The following is a 19,520-nucleotide window of genomic DNA, read 5'->3' as shown; positions in this document are numbered from 1 at the left end:
AAACGTCATACTACGAAAGTTCAAATACTAGGAAAAAATGTGCGTACTTGAACACGGGAACTTTAATATCGATTGAAACGCTGAACTAGTTAAAGGACTATTGATATGTTTGTGCAATTTCAAGTAAATATATATGCAGTGTCACGGAACACGCAAATACTACATATCAATTAACAAATTAAGTGCAATTGTGTTTTCGAATGCAAACTTGACTGTATTATAAATATTATTTTTTTTTCAATTATTTGTTGACGAAAATTATTATTACGAGTTAGACTCAAAGGACCTCTTTTGCTGTAAGTCAAGTTATTTGCTAGAAAACGCAGAAAACCATAAAAATTTACTTTAGGATCTTATGGGGGAAATCCATCAAGCCATACAAATGCTACTATAGAAATTTTTAAAGAACGAGGATTCCCCTAATGATTACTGGGTATGCATTCATTATGCATGGGCAATGAACTATCACAAATTGTAGCTAAGTTACAGATAATTAAATAAAAACATCTCATAAAATCTATAGATTTACATTTGAAATAAATGGAAAAACATAAAAAATAAACAACGAGTTCTTAAAAAAAATTAAAATTAAAATTGAAGGTTGAAATTTCGTGAGAGTGTTTTTTTTTTCAATGTATGCAATGATATTTAGACATGACTTGAAAAAAAAATAGTCATTTCAAACGAAGCACCCTGGTATATATTAATTAACAAGTGGAAAAACTTGAATGATATTACGGAAAAGTCGTGGAAAACATAATTCTATAATAAACACAATCAACGAACCAATAATAAAGGCTATAGAAATATAATATATATATTCCATGTGACGAATCGATATGTCTTGATATTGATCAGGTTCTTTACGTTTTGGTAATGGATATTTTTTTAAAATTTGTTTCATCTGATAATCAGTAAAGCCGCCTTCGAACAACAATTGCAGTTTTTTATTTATTTTAGGATATAGTGGCCAATTACGACGAGTATAATAAGACTGATAAATTCCTGATACGAGTGGCTTTCTCGGCATATGACAGTCGTCAGCCGTTAATGTTCGAAGAAATCTTTCATCATTAGAAAATGCAACATTTTCCGTGTAGTTTTCGATCATTTCTGAACAATTAAAATTTTCATAAGTTCTATTCTCAATTTCAAAACCACTAGCGTTCATTATGTCCTGAATGAATCCATTAGCTAAACCACTATATTTCATTTCAATTAAGTCTTGGATATTCTCAACATTTTTGGCTACATTTTTTGATATCAAGACTGTTTCCATATATGATTGAATGATTATATTGGACATCATAAAAGTGACCAAAGTAAAACCGAATAGAACTTTTCCCGGATTGGTAACTGTCGATGAAGGCAATGACAAATTCAAATAAACACGTAAAATGTCAATTAAATGTTTTGAATATGGATCTTTGAATATGTAACGTAATAAAAAGAATATTAAGATACTTGTCACAAAAAAAAGTATTGCGATTCCAAAAGGAAGAAAAGTAAATACTTGTCCACCAACTTCTTCAAACTTCAGGTATTGAGTCATTACTGAAATTCCTCCTTCTTGAAACGGGTAAGTGAAAACAGCTTTATTAAAAGTTTCTCTGATAAATAGTGAATTCATTGTTAAATCTGTTTGTTTAGTTGAAACTTGAAATAACACTCCTCCAAAACGTTTCTTAAAAAAACTTCCCGCAACATCGGTAATTTCATCATCAATAACTAATGTTCCATTCAATTCCTGTATAACTAATTGAATTATATCATAATCGTAACCTTCGCAATGCTTGGTACTCTTATTCTTGCAAAAATTGTAAGGTTTCATATTAAAAATACCAACTCTAACGATATATCCCCCGAGATTGTTAGTTTTGTCGAAAAATAAATTTTTGCATGTTGCAGCATCTAAAGTGATAGTATTTCTTACAGTTATATCTACATAAATAAAAAATGTTTGGTAGGTCAAAAAGTGCACGCCTCAAATGCTCATGTAATATAAAAGCTAACCTTTAAAGTTTAAAAAAAAAATAAGTAAACTGACAGCTGGTTCAGTTTTTTTTTAATAGGGACGCTAGTAGTACATACACGAGAAAAATAAATATAGTCGTCCCAATAAAAATTTGGGATTTTGCCCTGCCACAATTATTCCACCTCTACCATAATATTCAGATTTGCGCATGTGCAGAATATCTTTTTCAGAATATCATAATAAAGGGGGAAGAAATAATAGTGGAAAAAAATCCCAAGCTTTCTCCGGGACGACTATAGATAGTATATGTATAGAAAATAGAGCAAGATGTATACACTGAGAGAACAATTTATTTGAGCCAAATAAATAGATTTATTTGACTGAACAAAATCATTTATTTCAGTCAAATATATATTTCTTTATAGTTAACAAATCTTGGTTGAAAAAAAATTTCAAATGAAGATTTGTTAACTATGAACAAATCACTATTTCATTCAAATAAACCATATATGTATTTGTCTCAAATAAATACGAATTGGGTCCATTCAAATATGGGATTTATTTGCCTGAAACAAATCTTATTTGGCTCAAATAAATTGTTCTCTTAGTGTAAGAATATAAATGTGGAAAAAAAGACAGAAAGACAGAATCATGTAGGGCATGTGTGCGCAAACCACCCAGGTTAAAAATACTGATTGAAAAGGATTGAGAAGAGGTCATTCCATGCAAACTGTATATCTATATATACAAACAAACGAACTGAAATTATTGAAAAGAATTCGAATTTCATCATTTTTAATTCCTTTCAATCAATATTTTCAAACAGGATATACATTTCGAGTTGAAATGCGCACACTTGTTCCACATGACTTTATGAACGATAAATTTTAAGAAAAAATCTCAGAAAATTCATCGATTTTTACTGATATCTTTTAAATGGGACAGAGTTGGTTACTGATATTCAATAGGGTTCATCCTAAAGATAAATGACAACTTCTGCAACAAGAATTAGGTTGATTGATTATTCGTGACGGCTTAAATTCAAGCAACTAACAGCCATACATCCTAACGGACATCACTAAAATAAACTTTTGAACTGAATTTTTCTTTAACCCCTTGCCGGTTGACCTTGGGCCCCTACTCTTAATTTGAATCGTACGTCTTCGTCTCAAAGTGAAAGAGCGCTAGCCTGTTTAGTAAAAAAGGGGCAGAAAAAATATTAGAAGGGAGCGCATGCATACACTACTACGACTAAATCGTTACTTACACAGCCTTACTAAGAACTATGATTGGTTTTATCCACAACCAGCTCATACCGATACTCCTCGAAGCGGATTGTCGGGAGAGGGTTAATAAAAAAATTGACCATCGCATTAATTAGACTTAAAAGTTTCCGAAAATCATCAATGAGTACACAATCAACTAATCCATTAAATTATTGAAATGACTTCATGCGAGCGTTTCGCAAAACGACGGCTATTCGACATGAAAGCTTACCTAAATGCTTCGCATTTGAGGCGCGCAATAAAAATTAATTTACTTACTCGTATTGTAGTTTTTTCTGAACAATGTCCAAGAATGATTATTAATTGCTGGTACCACTGAAATTTTTTTCCAGGATCTCGGTGCAAAATCAGTAAACGGATTAAAAGAATATAATTTAGAAATTTTTTTCTGATGATCCCGACATATAAAAATAACATCAAGTATATCATTTTTCCAAGCCTCCATTAAGAATGACTGAGCATTGTCGCATCCATTGCTGATGTCTCCACCATCCAAGATTATGAAAAATTGATTAAAATTTCGCCATATTTCATTAAAGAGAACTTCTGTCACTTTCCTTGGAGATGTTAAAATCATAATAACACAAGGAACAGGCGTCTTTTGATTCATCGGGATGCTGTAATTTCCACTTTTGTCAAGTAGTGTCACTGATCCAGTCATACTTTTGTAAAAATCATTATAAATCTTATCGTCAGATGAGTCAGTTATTAGAATACTTGCTTTTACATCAGGATAACATCCATCAATTAGATTTGTCTAAAAGTTTTATAATGATAATTAAAAATTAGTAATATAAATTTAAATAATAACACACTCTGTAAAAAATTTGCTAAGTGAATGTGGAGCTGATAATATCCCCTATGAATAAAATTCACTCTGAAGGAAAGTTTATTTAAACATTAAAGCTCCGAGCTGGAATGAATACGGATTTGAATAAAATCCAGTTCACTCCTAATTCACTTCTGATTTTTCACAGTGTAGGTTTATAAAAATTAACTATTTATCTGGGGTTAAAATTTTTATTATTTCAATAATAAGTCTACTCTATTAAAAATAGATTGAAACATAGAAAAGCTTAATAGTGAGTAAATTTCAACATATTTTTCAGATGAAATTTACTTCGCCCTTAAGTGGCTAAAAATGAACTTTAAAATAAGAACTCTTCTAAATGTCTACACAAAATAAAACCCATATATTTTTACAGCATGCATATATGTTTTCATAAATTACCGTTAATTCAATTCGTTTATCTTTTTCCATTGATGGTATTTTTATGTTATATCCATAAATATAATGAATGAATAATAACAAAATAAAAATAATGCAGTTAACTATGTGCCCTGACATATTAGTAGTACATAAAATTTCTGACAAGTTCACACTTCAAGACAAATTAGTACTGACTGACGTGGAACTTAGGTAACATGCAATATCACTTGCGGCTACTCTTTGTTTGCCAATTTTATACATTATCCTTATTAGATATCGATTGTCTTTTATGACCGGTCGCGAAAACGGAAGCTAAATAAAAGCTGCATACACGGAAAGAAAATTCCACTAAAATTTACGATGTTAAAGTCGTAATCGTGGACTATACTCCCATTAGCATCAATTTTCAAAAGTTTTATTTTAAAATTTAATATGTTGGTTCTATTTGTACTTTATATATATATATATATATATATATATATATATATATATATATATATATATATATATATATATATATAATGCATGTAAAGATCGACTTATGATATTATTTTCAAGTACAAACTCACATATGGTTTACTAACAAATTAATTTTTTTTTAAATGCGTAGAAAGCAGTAGTTTCATAATTATATATCAATAAATAAACAAACAAACATATATATATATATATATATATATATATATATATATATATATATATATATGTGCTGTTAAGTTAGCTTTGATTATTATATTTAAAAAATAAAATAATAGTTCTAACCTTTATATTATATATTATTATTTATTGTATTTTAATTTAATTTAAGTGATAATGGTCGTTTTTTATGGATCAATTAATTTAATAATATTAATGATAATATCAAATGGTTTATCATTATTATTAAATAGTACCTCAAAAGAATTAGGAGAGCCATGGGAAGATTATGATGATCCAATATTGGGGATTCCTATTAAATTTTCAAACATCGAAACAAATATATCCAGTGTAATGAAGAGCGATAATAAACTACCATCCGAACCAGATTACAATCCAATATTAGGTGAACCTTATGTAGAATCGACAACAGATTCAATGATTCATCAATTATATCTTTTAACTCAAGATAATAATTTAAAGGAATCATTTTTTTTAAATTGGGATTATCATAAAGTTATTCTTGATATTGGATATTATTTACGGTCCCATAAATTTAATGATTTTGATCGTCGTTATTACAATAGTATTAACGATTATGAAAATACGGGTAATCGATTATATAAAGAATTTACAAAACCACCATTGAGATCATTGCATTGGGAAGTTTATAAATACTGCAATGGAGGTTTCTTTCAATGTCTTAAATATATCGACAGTATTGTTGAGAAAACATCACCTAGACGTATTGATGATACTACATACGTAATTATTCAAAACAACTGGAATACAGTAACTCATAGCAAACAAATCAATATAACAGACAATGAATGTAAATCAGTTCATGATAATTATTCACCATTTCATGGACCTCTTGGTAATTAATATTATCTTAAATAACCCATGCTGAAGAATACGCCGCTCTGGTTAAAGTCAGTCTCATAAAATTTTTTATTAAAATACAATTCTTTCTGATTGGTCAAAAGAGTGGTTTAATATATGTTAAAACACTCATGTTTATATTGAATCACTGAATTTTAGTGAAATAGGCGGAGTATATCCCTACTCAATAATTCAAGCAAATTATCTATCACTTTTTTCTCTTATGACGTCACTTTGAATTTAGCTGCCTTATTAACCCGACCAAAATCTCTAGACTGCACATGCGCATTTAATTAATCAGCACACGCATGTGTAGATCAAGGCAACGTCAGCTGAATTTTATAACCTTACATATCTCTATTAATTGATGCATCATAACACTACAGATGACTTTTTTCTATTGAGTTACGTTTCTTTAAGTGAATAGTACTAAACAAAGTATTCAATTTCTCGATGTATAAATCTTTTTTCTTTAATAATAAAATAAGTTATTTTCATAACTCTGACTGCGTAACGCTGACTTTAGACATTTAACGGCATTTTTCTTCGTGCATTCATTACATAAACTATTGTATACATCTAGCGATATCGAGTATTATACTCTCGTTTGTTGGCAACACTCGCTTCGTTCGTGTCGCCGAACCTACAGGAGTATATTACCGATTTCACATGTCATATATTTAAGTCTGCAAAAGAACGGACTTTTCTCCCACCATTTTTCTACAATTAAATCATTACTACGTATGTTTAGTAGTGCGAAGTCATGTACTTTGTCATAGCCAAGTATTGGGAGAGAAGTTTATCCTTTTGCAGATTTGACTATAAAGTACTATTTATTTCATTTTATATTATATATATGTACCGTAGAACGTTTTCAATGGCGAACATCTATTAGCTATTACATGTGTTGGTATACAATAATAAATAGACCAGAACTCGAGCACTTTAATGAATCTTGCGATAATTTTTCAAATTGCCTTGATGAGAAATTTGGTACCAATAATAACGACCCAAGAGCTAATGATGACATACCATTTTCTTGTGCATTTTACAGTTTTTGTCCTGATCCTTGTTGTCCTTTAAAACATGTACTAAACATACAAGATTGCGTTGAAAATAAATTCAATCCATGTTCAATTAATTCTCAAGGTAAAAAAAAAAATACAAACACACAATTACACATTACTACTGTTATTGTTACAATTATATTATTATTTTTAGAATATGGAAATTGTTATTTTCCTTTTAATAAAAATTATAATTTAAATTCATTAATAAAAAATGAATTGAATATAACTTGTGACTGTAAAGATCCGGGTTACGAATGGTCTTCAAAATTTGGAATATGCATTGATATTGACGAATGTTCAGAAAAACTTGATAATTGTTCACATTCATCTAATACAGTTTGTATTAATTTACCAGGAAGTTTTTATTGCGCTTGTCAGCTCGGTTATACATATAATATAGAAACAGAAAGTTGTCAAGTGAATTGGGAATTCAAGAAAATTTTAATGCAACCATCATTAATTATTAGTTCGACTACAGAAAGTTTGTTTGATATCATTGTTAACACTTTAACTAAAAAAATTGATATTTGGTAGAAATGATCTAATACATTATTTTTCTCTAGTAAATTTTCAAAAAGCTCTAAGATCGTTCTTGTTTCTATATTATTATTATTCGATACATATATAAATATAAAATATGATAAACATGGTGAGCTGTGTTAAACTTTTATTTTTTTACATGTTTACAATCGAGTAAACCTAACTCGTTGACCTATCAAAAAAAATCCATGTCGGATCGTATGGGAACCCATAGATACTCATATAGGGAAGTTTGAATTTATAAGAAACCATATGGGAATCCATCTGAAAACGCCATGTGGAAACCCATCTAGGAATCTAGGCTAGATTCCCATATGAATTGTTTTGATAGGGTGATACACATAAAATATTATTTTTAATTATTAAGTTAGATATATAATTATAGTATAGAAGATGAACATCCATTGTCAAAACTACGTAGCGGATCAATTAGTAGCTGTGCAGCTTTTAATAGAGGACTTATTGGTCTTTCTCCAACAAAATAATTATTATTATTAATTTCTAAACAAGTGCCTGCGGAACCTGAAGGTGGCCAAGTAATATTTAATATAGGATCTGATGCATTCGGCGTAGGATTCCTAATCAACAACGATAATATAAAATTATAATAATAGTAATTAAATAATCATAAAATAAATTTATTTACCCATATTTAGCAAAGTTAGTCCACATTCTAACCATTTTATTACGTTGTTTGAAAATTTGACTATTTGGATCGAGACTTTGATTTTTATTAGAAACCCAAAAAATATGGGCAATATCGTCAGAATGTGCTGTACCATTTAAAAAATTACCTTCAACTTTATGAATCGCCTCAGGATAATCAAACTTATTTTGATAATAATAAATCGGAGCTTCACTACTTTTATCTATATAATATTGTGTACGGTCAATACCATCTTTAAATAGTATATCAGTTGTTATATTCAATGCAGCATAAATAACATCGTCTGTTAAATCACCCAAACTACTTAAACTCATTGCTAAAATATCATCTAATACGTTAACATCTTCAATTTCACGCAAGAGAGGTATATCAGTTAATTCATCAATTGTATCATTAACAACTTGTATAAATGTTGATACACTTGATGCAAAGGACAATGTTTCTATTCCAACGAATCCAATTATCTGCGGCACTTTATTGTAATCACCAGATTTATATTTTTTTAGTGAACATTCATTTAAAAATGGTTTATCAGTTACTTCAGTATTTTCAATTGTTGGATTAAATGGCAAATCAAGCTTTTGAAAATTAATTATTCATTATTATTATTATTATTATTATTATATATATATATATATATATATATATATATATATATATATATATATATATATATATATATATATACTATACATTATCAAAAACTTACAAGTGTCATATTTTTAGTTGCTAAAATAATATCTTTAGCAGTTACTGAATATAATTTTTTTAAAAGAACTGTTTTATCAGTCGTTTTAACTCCTAATATTTTTCCAAGATAAAAACTTCGTGAAACGGCTTGGTCTGGCCGATAAAATGCCCAAAGATTAAGTGGTGTACCACTCATATATATAGCACCATTGAATAATCCTAATTAATATAAATTCCGAATAAAAAAATTATACATAAGGATCTCGTTATAAGACTATTAGTTTCTCTCTCAAACTATCACGATATCTGGTTTATAAAAAAGATAGAATGATAGTCTTATAACGAGGTTTGACTGTATATAACTATATGCAATTAATATCTAATTATATATAGAAATGGCCCAATGTAATTATATAAAATTATATGTAAAGGTATATAATTATACATACAATTATATATAATCATGCCATTTTCCAGAAATGTGAATGATAAAATAAATACATTCTAAAAGGCACCGAGTCTTTTTAACTTTTTTTTAGCCCTTGAAAACTATGTAAGATGAAAATATAAGTAATTATATATATACTCTACAATTATAATTATAATTATATTGAGCCATATTTGACTTATAATTATATATGTTTTTTACCCGAAATCATGAATATTGTTATTATTATCATTATTAAATTAAATACCTGTTGAAAGATCAGAAAGTACATGAAATCCAACAGATGCTGACCCTGCACTTTGACCAAAGATAGTAACTTTATCTGGATCTCCACCGAAATGAATTATGTTACGTTTTACCCACCATAATGCAAAATTTTGATCTTTTAATCCTGCATTACCAGTTGCATTTTTATGTTCCAATGACAAAAATCCCAATGCTCCTAAGCGATAATTCATTGCAACAAGTATCACATCTTCCTCAATAATAAAATCTGGTCCATATCTTGAACTATTAATATACCCAGTGACAAATGCTCCACCATAAATCCATACCATTACTGCACGTAGCTTTGTGTCATTTGAACTTATCTTTTTAAATTTATACATACATTATATTATACCTTAATTAAATTATTTTTAAATAATGATAATAATAATAATAATAATAATAAATAGTAATAATAATAACTTTAGGTGTGTAAACATTGAGATAAAGACAATCTTCACGTCCAGCAAAATGATTTTCATCATAATCCCATTGAGGACAAACGCTTGATTCTTTTGTCGTATTCAAAACACCTTCCCAATCATCAACTTCCACGGGAGGCTTTAATTTTATTATTAATTTTTTTTTCTGAGAATAATAATTGTTATAATAATATAAAACTTACTTTAAATCTTAAATAACCGATTGGCGGTTTCGCATATGGTATACCAGCGAAATAGGAATATTTAATTTTTTTTACTACAGTCGTTTCAATTTTTCCCTGTACTAAACCTTTGTGCGTTTTTATTATTTCTGATGGTACAAGTTGGTAAGAATAATTAATTAATAAAAATAAAATAATTAAAAAACTCAAGTACATATTTATTATGTTTGTTTAATGAAAGCAACGAAAAGTTTAAACAATAATTATTGTTTAAATGTTCAACCAACTCTGTAGAACAAAATGTAATACTTTTCTTCAACATTTTCTTTAATTTTATTATACTTTGATAGCAAAAACTTGTACAATAAATAATACTCATTGATAACTGATATGTCTAGATAAGTAGACAGTAAAACCATCAGCTCAATGACATTTTGACAATAAAAAACTAAACTATTAGCATATAATTAAATATGTTATGATAAATTTTCTTTTAAATCAATAAAGAAGTATGTATGTACTGTTTAGACTATAATATGTACATATTATCGTTCAAACAATACTATATACATATTATCGCCCAAACAATAATAATAAAAATAGATAATATTTTTAAAAATGATGATACATATGTAATATTGTATGTTTATTAATAATATATATATAATCATTTTAAATAAAAAAAACTCTAAATAACTAATAAAATGCTCTTTTATTGTTGATGTGCTTAAATATTATCATAATGATTGTAAACTACTCCCTGGTTAAAAAAACTGATCGAAAAGAATTGAGAAGCGGTCACTCCATGCAAACTGTATATCTATATATATATACAAACAAAAGAATTGAAATTATTGAAAAGCATTTGAATTTCATCATTTTTAATTCTTTTCAATCAATATTTTTAAACAGGGCTTCACTCTGAAAAACAACCATGATAAAAAAAAATAATTATTTACTCAATGATGAATGTATATCGTACTTAAAAAAATTGTGTTCTGATCGATTTTAAGAGCTTGGCATTAAAGTGGAAATAACTAGAAAACAATTCATAATTTGAAAAAAAAATTATCTATGATAATTTGTAGAAAATAAAATTGTCTACACAAAATATTCATGACATTTTATGATAAGTCCGATAGTTTCGTCGGAAAAGTAAAAAGATCTCGAAATTTACTTTAACTTGACTTCGGGCTCCAATAACTTTTGAACAGATGGATTTATCAAAAAATGATAAGAGACTTCTTTTGTAGAGTGTTGAATTTCCTACAAAAATGTATGTTGGGCTTATTCGTACGATGAGCCATTGCCGAGGTAAAAAATTCCAAACTAAAAAAATTATTTTTTTCCATGTTTTCAGGCGCACCCTTATCTATATATTAGTCAATTCAAATTATTTTAAATCTTTTAAAATAATTTTTTTTTAATCAAGGTTTGTACTTTATTGTATATTTTTTTTTCTCCTTCTTGACTATCGTCCCAATTGGGCCACGTGCCACTAACTTTGTATAGTTAATTCAATGTGTATGTTTAGTTACTTATATCTGTAACCTTGTATTCCCTGGTTTTTATTGACAGATGTTAAGCACCTTTATGGGTGCGTTCCACTTGACGTTCACAACGCACGCTGACGTGTATTTGGATATAATTTTAAAGCGTTTTGAAATGTATGTTCAGTAATAAAAACAAAACAATAAAATAAAATAATAAATTATTGGCATTGTGTAGTAAGTAACTGTAATGATGATAATGCTGGACACATTTTTTTTATAATTTATAAAATTTAATTCATCACCAGTCGATAAGTGTCCATGTAAAAATAAATACCACCTCTATTACTCACTAGGTGGAATGAAAGTAATTTTATATCTGTAAATTATCAATAATAGCTTAACAAAAACATCAAAGCATAGCATAGCTTTAACCATAACTCATAACCTTGTTTATTGCCGGTTATAATTTGAATAATTATTTCATTTAAATATAAACAATGAAAAAATTCAAACGTGCACAGGCCGAAAATCAAGCGTCTATTCAGAGATATTTGAATAAAAATACAATTGAATCATCTAGTGATGACGACGACGATGATGATGAAGATAAAATTACTAACAATAGCGAGCGATTACAGCAAGCTGTTAATAAAACATTATCATCTTATCAATTTGAGGGTGGTGATAGTGAAAAAACTTTGTCATATTTAACTGAAATATTTCAATCGGGCGGGGCCGTTTGTTTGATTTGTATTTCAACTGTTAAAAAATCTGATCCCGTAAGTAACTATATTTTTTAAATAATTATTATACTCAGAATGAATTAATAATTTTTTCATTTTAAAGATATGGAGCTGCGGGACGTGTTATTCATTCATGCATTTAATGTGCATTCAACACTGGATACGAGACAGTTTGATATACAAACAAGAAAAAGGAATAGATAAATTATGGGCCTGGTAAATTTATTATTTTTATTTTTTACTATTTACTATTTACTTTTTTGGTAATTCTGCAAATTAAAAGTCTGAAAAATCATTTTTTATTAATGTGGTTTTTTTTTTTTTTTTGGGCCGCAAAAAAATTTTTCTCGAAATTTAATGCTCTTAAGGGGTAATGGTAACAGATTTTCAATTAAATTTAATTCACGGACAAATACTAGAAATCCAAAATAGAGTTTTTAGCATTTTTTATAACCTTAACAAAGAGCTAGAAATTTCGCATTTTCAAAAATTCTAATTCTTCTCAGAGAAAAATTGTTTCAAAATTCTCATCTACTCTATAAGTGCATCAAAGACAGTTTCGTTTATTTTTCTGAGTGTGAGAACTTCAAAAAATAACAAGCCTTTATATTTTAATTTAAATTAAATATATCGATCTCAAGATCTTTGATTTGCATAATTGCCAATGCTGTAAAAAAATTTAATAGTATCTTATACATCAAGTGGTATAATACTCGATGTCACTAGATGTATACAATAGTTTATGCAATGAATGCACGAAGAAAAATGCCGTTAAATGTCTAAAGCCAGCGTTACGCAGTCAGAGTTATGAAAATAACTTATTTTATTATTAAAGAAAAAAGATTTATACATCGAGAAATTGAATACTTTGTTTAGTACTATTCACTTAAAAAAACGTAACTCAATAGAAAAAAGTCATCTGTGGTGTTATGATGTATCAATTAATAGAGATATGTAAGGTTATAAAATTCAGCTGACGTTGCCTTGATCTACACATGCGTGTGCTGATTAATTAAATGCGCATGTGCAGTCTAGAGATTTTGGTCGGGTTAATAAGGCAGCTAAATTCAAAGTGACGTCATAAGAGAGAAAAGTGATAGATAATTTGCTTGAATTATTGAGTAGGGATATACTCCGCCTATTTCACTAAAATTCAGTGATTCAATATAAACATAAGTGTTTTAACATATATTAAACCACTCTTTTGACCAACCGGAAAGAATTGTATTTTTATACAAAATTTTATGAGGCTGACTTTAGTCAAAGCGGTGTATTCTTCAGCATGAGTTACATAAACGTAATTTAATATCACAGTAGTTAATTAACAAGAAAAAAAATTTGTTTATTCAGTCCAAAATGCCGTCGAGAGTATCCCGACTCCGAAGCACCAACAAACTACTATTGTTTTTGTGGCAAAACAATAAATCCACCTTACCAACCATGGACAATACCACACTCATGTGAAGAAACTTGCGGTAAATTATTACAGCCACCATGTGGTCATTCGTGTATTCTACTTTGTCATCCGGGACCATGTCCGCCATGTCCAAAAATGGTTACGACAGCCTGTTATTGCGCTAAGAAACCTCCACAACCACGTCGCTGTAATGCTAAATACTGGAGTTGTGGAAGTCCATGCAGTAAAGTCCTTCCCTGCAATCATAAATGCCCAGAAATTTGTCATTCGGGAACATGTCCACCTTGCACTACTTCCGTAACCGTTCCCTGTCACTGCACTGCCCAAACTAGTACAAGAAAATGCACTGAATCGTCATGGAAATGCAACAAACCATGCAATAGATTATTCCCATGCAAAATTCATCAATGCCTGGAACTCTGTCATCTCCCCGCTGATTGTGGTGACTGCCCATTAGCTAAAAATCGCACATGCCCATGCGGTAAAAAACGATATCAAGTATCATGTGCACAAGCTACTGTACCAACATGCGGTGATACATGCGGCAAATTATTGAACTGCAAATCGCATTATTGTAGCATGCGTTGTCATCCAGATTCTTGTGGGCAATGTCTTGAAGTTGTATCAAAGAAATGCCGTTGCGGCAGTTTCACCAAAGAAATGGCATGCACTAAAGAATATCATTGCAACAAAAAATGCACTCAAATGCGTCAATGCGGCCGGCATCAATGCAACAAAAAGTGCTGCGACTGTATAGCAACAAATAATTACAATACTTGTGAAAAAATTTGTGACAGTCAATTAAATTGTCATAAACATAAATGCCCAATGCGTTGCCACAGTGGGCCCTGTTATCCATGCCCGCGAACAAACGTCATACAATGCCGTTGCGGTGGCTCTAAAATAACGGTCCCTTGCGGTACAACGAAACGTATAAAGCCACCAAAATGCACTAAATTATGCAAAATACCTCCAGATTGCCATCACAGTAAACGGGAATCACATAAATGTCATCAGGGGCCTTGCCCACCGTGTCGTAAGATTTGCGGGCTTGTATACAAACGATGCGGCCATGATTGTAAGGTCGTTTGCCACACAAATGTATGGACCAAAGTACTCGTCAATGGTTCCCATCAACCAGCAGGTCCTTGGGAAACTCCCAAAGAAGCGATGCAGCTTAAAACCTTTCCATGCCCACCTTGTGAAGTTTCTGTAATGGTCACGTGTCTTGGTGGCCATGAAACCAAACCCTGGCCGTGTTACAAAGCTACGCCTACTTCTTGTTTACGTGTTTGCGGACAATTGTTGAAATGCAGTAACCATACATGCCAATTGCTTTGCCACAAGTTGAATGATCGCGGTGATGGTCCAGGAAATCATAGTAATCAGCTTTGTATGCAATGTGAATTACCTTGTTTGCTACCAAGACCTCGAGGTTGTTCTCATGCATGTCCAAAACCTTGTCATCCAGCGCCTTGTCCAGATTGTAAACAGATTGTTAAAGTTCCCTGCCATTGTGGTATCAATAGTCTGTACAAACGATGTTCAGAACTAACTAATGCAACATCAGAACAAAAAAATGAATTATTGAAATGTGGGAATCAATGTCCGCGTAATTACTCATGTGGGCATCGTTGTATTGACAATTGCCATCCTGGCCCATGTCGTAGTCAAGAAAATTGTGACAAACGCGTAAAGATAACGTGCAGTTGTACGAGAATAAAGAAAAACTTTATGTGCATTGATGTACAAAAAGGTAAAGCGGTTGTACGATGTGATGACCGATGCGAGGCATTGAAGATTGAGAAAGAAAAATTACGTCAAGCTGAATTGGAGAAAAAAAAACGTGAAGAAGAAATAAGAAACCAAAAAGAAATTGAAAAGTTTGAACGAAAATTCAAACCAAAACGCAAGAATATTAAAATTGATAACAATCATGACGAAGACCATGAGCATAAATATCTCTTCATAAAATTTATGGTACTAGGAATTTGTTTGAGTATGATGGTATATCTTGTTACGATTTATTTCAACCAGTAAATTATTAAATTTATATGGGTTCTTTAAATTTTATACAATTTACCAAAGTTTGCTTTATGTTGTGTAGTTAATTGATGTAATCGTTAATAAATAAATTATTACAACGATATTTCGATTGTTTATTTTTTTGATGCATATGTTTTCCATATTAATGTTAATAAAATAGCTAAATTTGTAAAAAGAATAATTGAATGAATGTATTTGAACTGAGTGTACACTTTCTTCTTTGGTTGATAACCTTTTTGTGGTCTGAAAAGTATTAAGATTTATTTATTTCGTTTTTTTAGGGATTTGACGTACTCTAAATAATTTTCATTCGGAACAATAATTAAGAGCATTCTCAAGCAATGCCGATAGTGCCCGAATGGCACAAAAAAAAATTGTTGACTTTTTTTTTAATTTAGGTTAACAATTAGTTCTATGATAACAAATTATCGCTTTGAATTTAACAACATGTCAACGATTTCTTCTGTGCCGCTTATGAGGGAACGATAGTTTCGAATTGTATAAGAGGTTAGAAAATGGGCCACTTATCGAATTTTAATTATATACGGCCATCTTGAGTATCCCTATTTAAAAGTTCTCATTTGAGTGGATTCTGTGGAAACTTTTGGATAGGGATTGGAAGTAAAAGTTTTCAGTTCAGATTCATGAATCTGCAGGCACGAGTTTTTCTTTCTTTTTATTTTGATTAATATACTTACATATATTTCATAATTTCATATACTTCTAACGCTTGTGGTCGTGCATAATGAAGTAATAGACAGGCAACATGTTCACCAGCTCCAATCGCACCATCAGCAGTACCAGGATTAGTTTTGGAATATTCACTAGCTGCGAAATAAATTCTAAAAATTTTAATTTTTTTTTTTTTTAAATGAAAAAAAAGTGGCCTTCAATATGACAGAAAAAAATTATAATTACTTTTGTGTTGGATTTAATAACGGATTATGATGATTTGTTACTGAACAAGGTTTTAAAACGTTAATTGTACTGTTACAATTTATTTCGGTGTAATTTAAAAATTTTCCCGCTTCTTTGGTAGCAAATGATTGATTTAAAGCTTTAAATAAATTTATTTTACCAGAAAATAAATTTTCAGATTCATTAATAAAACCAGCAAGCAAATTTAATTCTTTGTATTCTTGCGATGCATCGTAACATAATTTCAAGTTTACTTTTTTATTAAAAATAGTCATTACACTGCCGGAATAATTATTAATCCAAAATGGCGATTTGTAGGTTAGTTCAAAATATATCGAAGGCTCAGAAAAATAGAAAGGTTGAGTTTTAATGAAATTTAATAAATTTTTATCATTATTTGTTGATTCTATTACGATACTAGAACTTTCTGGTGGCGGTACTGCAATTATTACATAGTTACATCTAAAAGTAAATTGCATGAGCATAAGTATTAAAAAAAATTTTTAATATTTTGGGTTTCTTAATATTTTCCGTAATTTTTTTTTTATAATATGTGACTATTACAATATTTGTTCACTTTTTCTAGATCATCTAATATATATTTTTTTATCAAGATATACAAAAAGAATCATTTTTAAAATATTTAAAATTTCCAAGTGGACGTTTTTATCTATCCATCGCCATAGTTAATCATGGCAGCCATTAAAAAAAATCTTAAAAAAGTATTTTAAATGATAATTATAATAAATTTTGTTTCATTTTTATCTAATGATTAGAATAATATATGAGTAAAATTTACTGGTTTAAATAATTTCGAAAAATATTTAAAAATACCAGATGAACAGTTTTTTTTTCTTTTTACTATTGAGGGCTCTAAATAATTAAATATTCTAAAAATTGTAAAATTTAATTACTTATATGTTTTTAATGAGGTAGTAATTTTAATACCAATATCATCTTGATTTATTTTTTTAACACTTTCCGAATAATTAATTGATCCATTTTTTTCTAATATTTCATTTCGCAATCGATTAATTACTTGACCGATTCCTCCCTAACATAAAAAAAAAACGTTAGAGGTAAAACGATTTTAATTATTTAATAAACAAAATAAAAAAAGTAGACTTACTTCAATAAAAAAACGTGTATTATTATCAAACAAATAATTAAGACGTTTGTAAAAACCGCCAGAATAATTTAACATAACAAATAACCATAAACAAGATACATTATTTAAATTACTAATTCCACAAATTAATGAAATATAACTTCGACAAATTAATCGTGCACGTGAAGAAAATATTGTTCCATTAATATAATCATTAACACTCAAACTAGCTAAGTATTTTGAATATTCATCTTTTGTGTACTCTTTGAAATTTTTTTTCTTACAAGATAATTCAAGCTTTCATTAAGTAAATTGAATAAATAAATGTTAATTTTTTATCAATTTATTGACCAAAATTACTAAATTAATTTTCAAAAATTACCGATTTAATAAAATAACGAACTTGCGATGATATAATTGATGATTCATCATCACCACCATTAACTAATTTATTATTTTTAACATGTAAAGTCAACTTTTTATATTCACTTTTACGTCCATATATTATTGGTAAATTTAAATTATTAAGTAAGTTCATGAAATTATTTTGAAATGTATGACCATAAAATCCATTATTTATATTATTACAACGTCCGCCAATTTCATCTGTTAAATAATTTTTAAAAAAATTGTTTTCAGAAGTAGTTTCTTGTTCGCTAAAAATAAATCATATAAAGCCATATATTCGATAAATATCTACATATCATTCATAATTGCCGTATATCATCTATATATGCCCATATATCGAGTTTATATGACTCATATATGACCAATCCTTATTTTTTTTTTTTTTGAATCCAGAAGTTCGAGTGGTAGAATGAATTCGGATTTAAATAAAATTCATATTTATTCTTAATCCACTCTTCATTTTTTACAATGCAATCTACAGTAAATAAATTAAAAAAAAACATAACCTTTACTTTCGATGATCATTAACGAGAGATTAACATTTTTATTTAATAAATAGTATCCAGCAGTTAATCCTGTTAGCCCACCACCAATAATAATTACGTCATAATGATCTTGATTATTATCATCATCATTAAATTCAATACTTTCTTCCATTTATCGTGATTGTATTTATAATTCATCCATATAAAATTAATTAATTACAGAGGTTAGGTATTTATTTATTTAAAATATGGAGTATGGAGGGTAGAGGTACCTCTACCCTCCATAGTAAACAGTTGAAGGCTTGTATACTGTACTGTTACTAACTAAGCTCCCTTAACTTGGCACCTCAAAATTAATTTTTTAAATTTTGTTATAAAAAAATCAATTGTCCATCCAATGTCCGTCAATGTCCGATATAATTTTTTATTTGTCCGGTAATTGTTTATTTTTAAAAAATTAAGCAAATTTTTGTTCTTAAGTTGGCACTCACTCTCGCTAATCGAATGGTTTTTTTTTTAATTTGATAGATTGTGCCAAGTTAGGGAGCTTACATTCATACCATATACTGTTGCTACACGAGCGCCATTCTGGAAAGTTTTTGAACTGTTACTTAAAGTTTACAGCTG

General features: G+C 29.0%; 4 protein-coding genes across 8 annotated transcripts; 2 read left to right on the top strand and 2 right to left on the bottom strand.

Moving 5' to 3' along the window:
• The first annotated feature begins 4,595 nt into the window (after window positions 1–4,595).
• Window positions 4,596–7,593, top strand: LOC103577652 (uncharacterized). The gene is made up of 4 exons (XM_053740024.1): window positions 4,596–4,681; window positions 5,362–5,984; window positions 6,857–7,138; window positions 7,211–7,593. The coding sequence occupies exons 1-4, from the start codon at window positions 4,596–4,598 to the stop codon at window positions 7,591–7,593; spliced, it is 1,374 nt and encodes a 457-aa protein (XP_053595999.1).
• Window positions 7,594–7,713: 120 nt separating this feature from the next.
• Window positions 7,714–10,683, bottom strand: LOC103577641 (juvenile hormone esterase). The gene is made up of 6 exons (XM_053739886.1): window positions 10,297–10,683; window positions 10,095–10,232; window positions 9,652–9,994; window positions 8,976–9,175; window positions 8,246–8,844; window positions 7,714–8,177 (listed from the first exon to the last, which is right to left on the bottom strand). The coding sequence occupies exons 1-6, from the start codon at window positions 10,489–10,491 to the stop codon at window positions 7,979–7,981; spliced, it is 1,674 nt and encodes a 557-aa protein (XP_053595861.1). The 5' UTR covers window positions 10,492–10,683; the 3' UTR covers window positions 7,714–7,978.
• Window positions 10,684–12,095: 1,412 nt separating this feature from the next.
• LOC103577637 (NF-X1-type zinc finger protein NFXL1) lies at window positions 12,096–16,058 on the top strand. Its single transcript, XM_008558374.3, has 3 exons — window positions 12,096–12,547; window positions 12,615–12,727; window positions 13,862–16,058. The coding sequence occupies exons 1-3, from the start codon at window positions 12,266–12,268 to the stop codon at window positions 15,966–15,968; spliced, it is 2,502 nt and encodes an 833-aa protein (XP_008556596.1). The 5' UTR covers window positions 12,096–12,265; the 3' UTR covers window positions 15,969–16,058.
• Window positions 15,993–19,409, bottom strand: LOC103577639 (probable flavin-containing monoamine oxidase A). Of its 5 annotated transcripts, none has more exons than XM_053739888.1 (8): window positions 19,209–19,409; window positions 18,915–19,058; window positions 18,383–18,606; window positions 18,022–18,297; window positions 17,807–17,946; window positions 16,893–17,354; window positions 16,673–16,816; window positions 15,993–16,217 (listed from the first exon to the last, which is right to left on the bottom strand). In XM_053739888.1, exons 2-8 carry the CDS (start codon window positions 18,931–18,933, stop codon window positions 16,088–16,090), a joined length of 1,395 nt encoding a protein of 464 aa, XP_053595863.1. In that variant the 5' UTR covers window positions 18,934–19,058; window positions 19,209–19,409; the 3' UTR covers window positions 15,993–16,087. The 5 variants fall into 5 exon arrangements, with proteins under 5 accessions (XP_053595863.1, XP_053595864.1, XP_008556597.1 ...); XM_053739889.1 differs by having other exon boundaries at window positions 18,915–19,054; XM_008558375.3 differs by having other exon boundaries at window positions 18,915–19,409.
• Window positions 19,410–19,520: the final 111 nt, after the last annotated feature.

The sequence above is a fragment of the Microplitis demolitor genome, chromosome 6, assembly GCF_026212275.2.
Source record: "Microplitis demolitor isolate Queensland-Clemson2020A chromosome 6, iyMicDemo2.1a, whole genome shotgun sequence".
In the NCBI taxonomy this organism is placed as follows: Eukaryota; Metazoa; Arthropoda; class Insecta; order Hymenoptera; family Braconidae; genus Microplitis; species Microplitis demolitor.
The sequence above is the reverse complement of the archived record's forward strand: the minus strand, read 5'-3'. Positions and strand labels throughout refer to the sequence as shown.

What these genes read in the sequence shown, in the direction of transcription:
- LOC103577639 (XM_008558375.3), bottom strand. Translation starts at nt 19,065, where the DNA reads ATGGAAGAAAGTATTGAATTTAATGATGATGATAATAATCAAGATCAT. An exon ending in ATACACGTTTTTTTATTGAA is followed by an intron (nt 17,947 to 18,021) that starts GTAAGTCTACTT and finishes TTTTTATGTTAG; the next exon opens with GGAGGAATCGGTCAAGTAAT. An exon ending in TTATTAAATCCAACACAAAA is followed by an intron (nt 16,817 to 16,892) that starts GTAATTATAATT and finishes TAAAATTTTTAG; the next exon opens with AATTTATTTCGCAGCTAGTG.
- LOC103577652 (XM_053740024.1), top strand. Translation starts at nt 4,596, where the DNA reads ATGTGCCCTGACATATTAGTAGTACATAAAATTTCTGACAAGTTCACA. An exon ending in CTGACTGACGTGGAACTTAG is followed by an intron (nt 4,682 to 5,361) that starts GTAACATGCAAT and finishes ATTATTAAATAG; the next exon opens with TACCTCAAAAGAATTAGGAG. An exon ending in ATGTTCAATTAATTCTCAAG is followed by an intron (nt 7,139 to 7,210) that starts GTAAAAAAAAAA and finishes TATTATTTTTAG; the next exon opens with AATATGGAAATTGTTATTTT.
- LOC103577637 (XM_008558374.3), top strand. Translation starts at nt 12,266, where the DNA reads ATGAAAAAATTCAAACGTGCACAGGCCGAAAATCAAGCGTCTATTCAG. An exon ending in CTGTTAAAAAATCTGATCCC is followed by an intron (nt 12,548 to 12,614) that starts GTAAGTAACTAT and finishes TTCATTTTAAAG; the next exon opens with ATATGGAGCTGCGGGACGTG. An exon ending in ATAGATAAATTATGGGCCTG is followed by an intron (nt 12,728 to 13,861) that starts GTAAATTTATTA and finishes TTGTTTATTCAG; the next exon opens with TCCAAAATGCCGTCGAGAGT.
- LOC103577641 (XM_053739886.1), bottom strand. Translation starts at nt 10,491, where the DNA reads ATGTACTTGAGTTTTTTAATTATTTTATTTTTATTAATTAATTATTCT. An exon ending in TCGGTTATTTAAGATTTAAA is followed by an intron (nt 10,233 to 10,296) that starts GTAAGTTTTATA and finishes ATAAAATTAAAG; the next exon opens with CCTCCCGTGGAAGTTGATGA. An exon ending in ACTTTCTGATCTTTCAACAG is followed by an intron (nt 9,176 to 9,651) that starts GTATTTAATTTA and finishes TATATTAATTAG; the next exon opens with GATTATTCAATGGTGCTATA.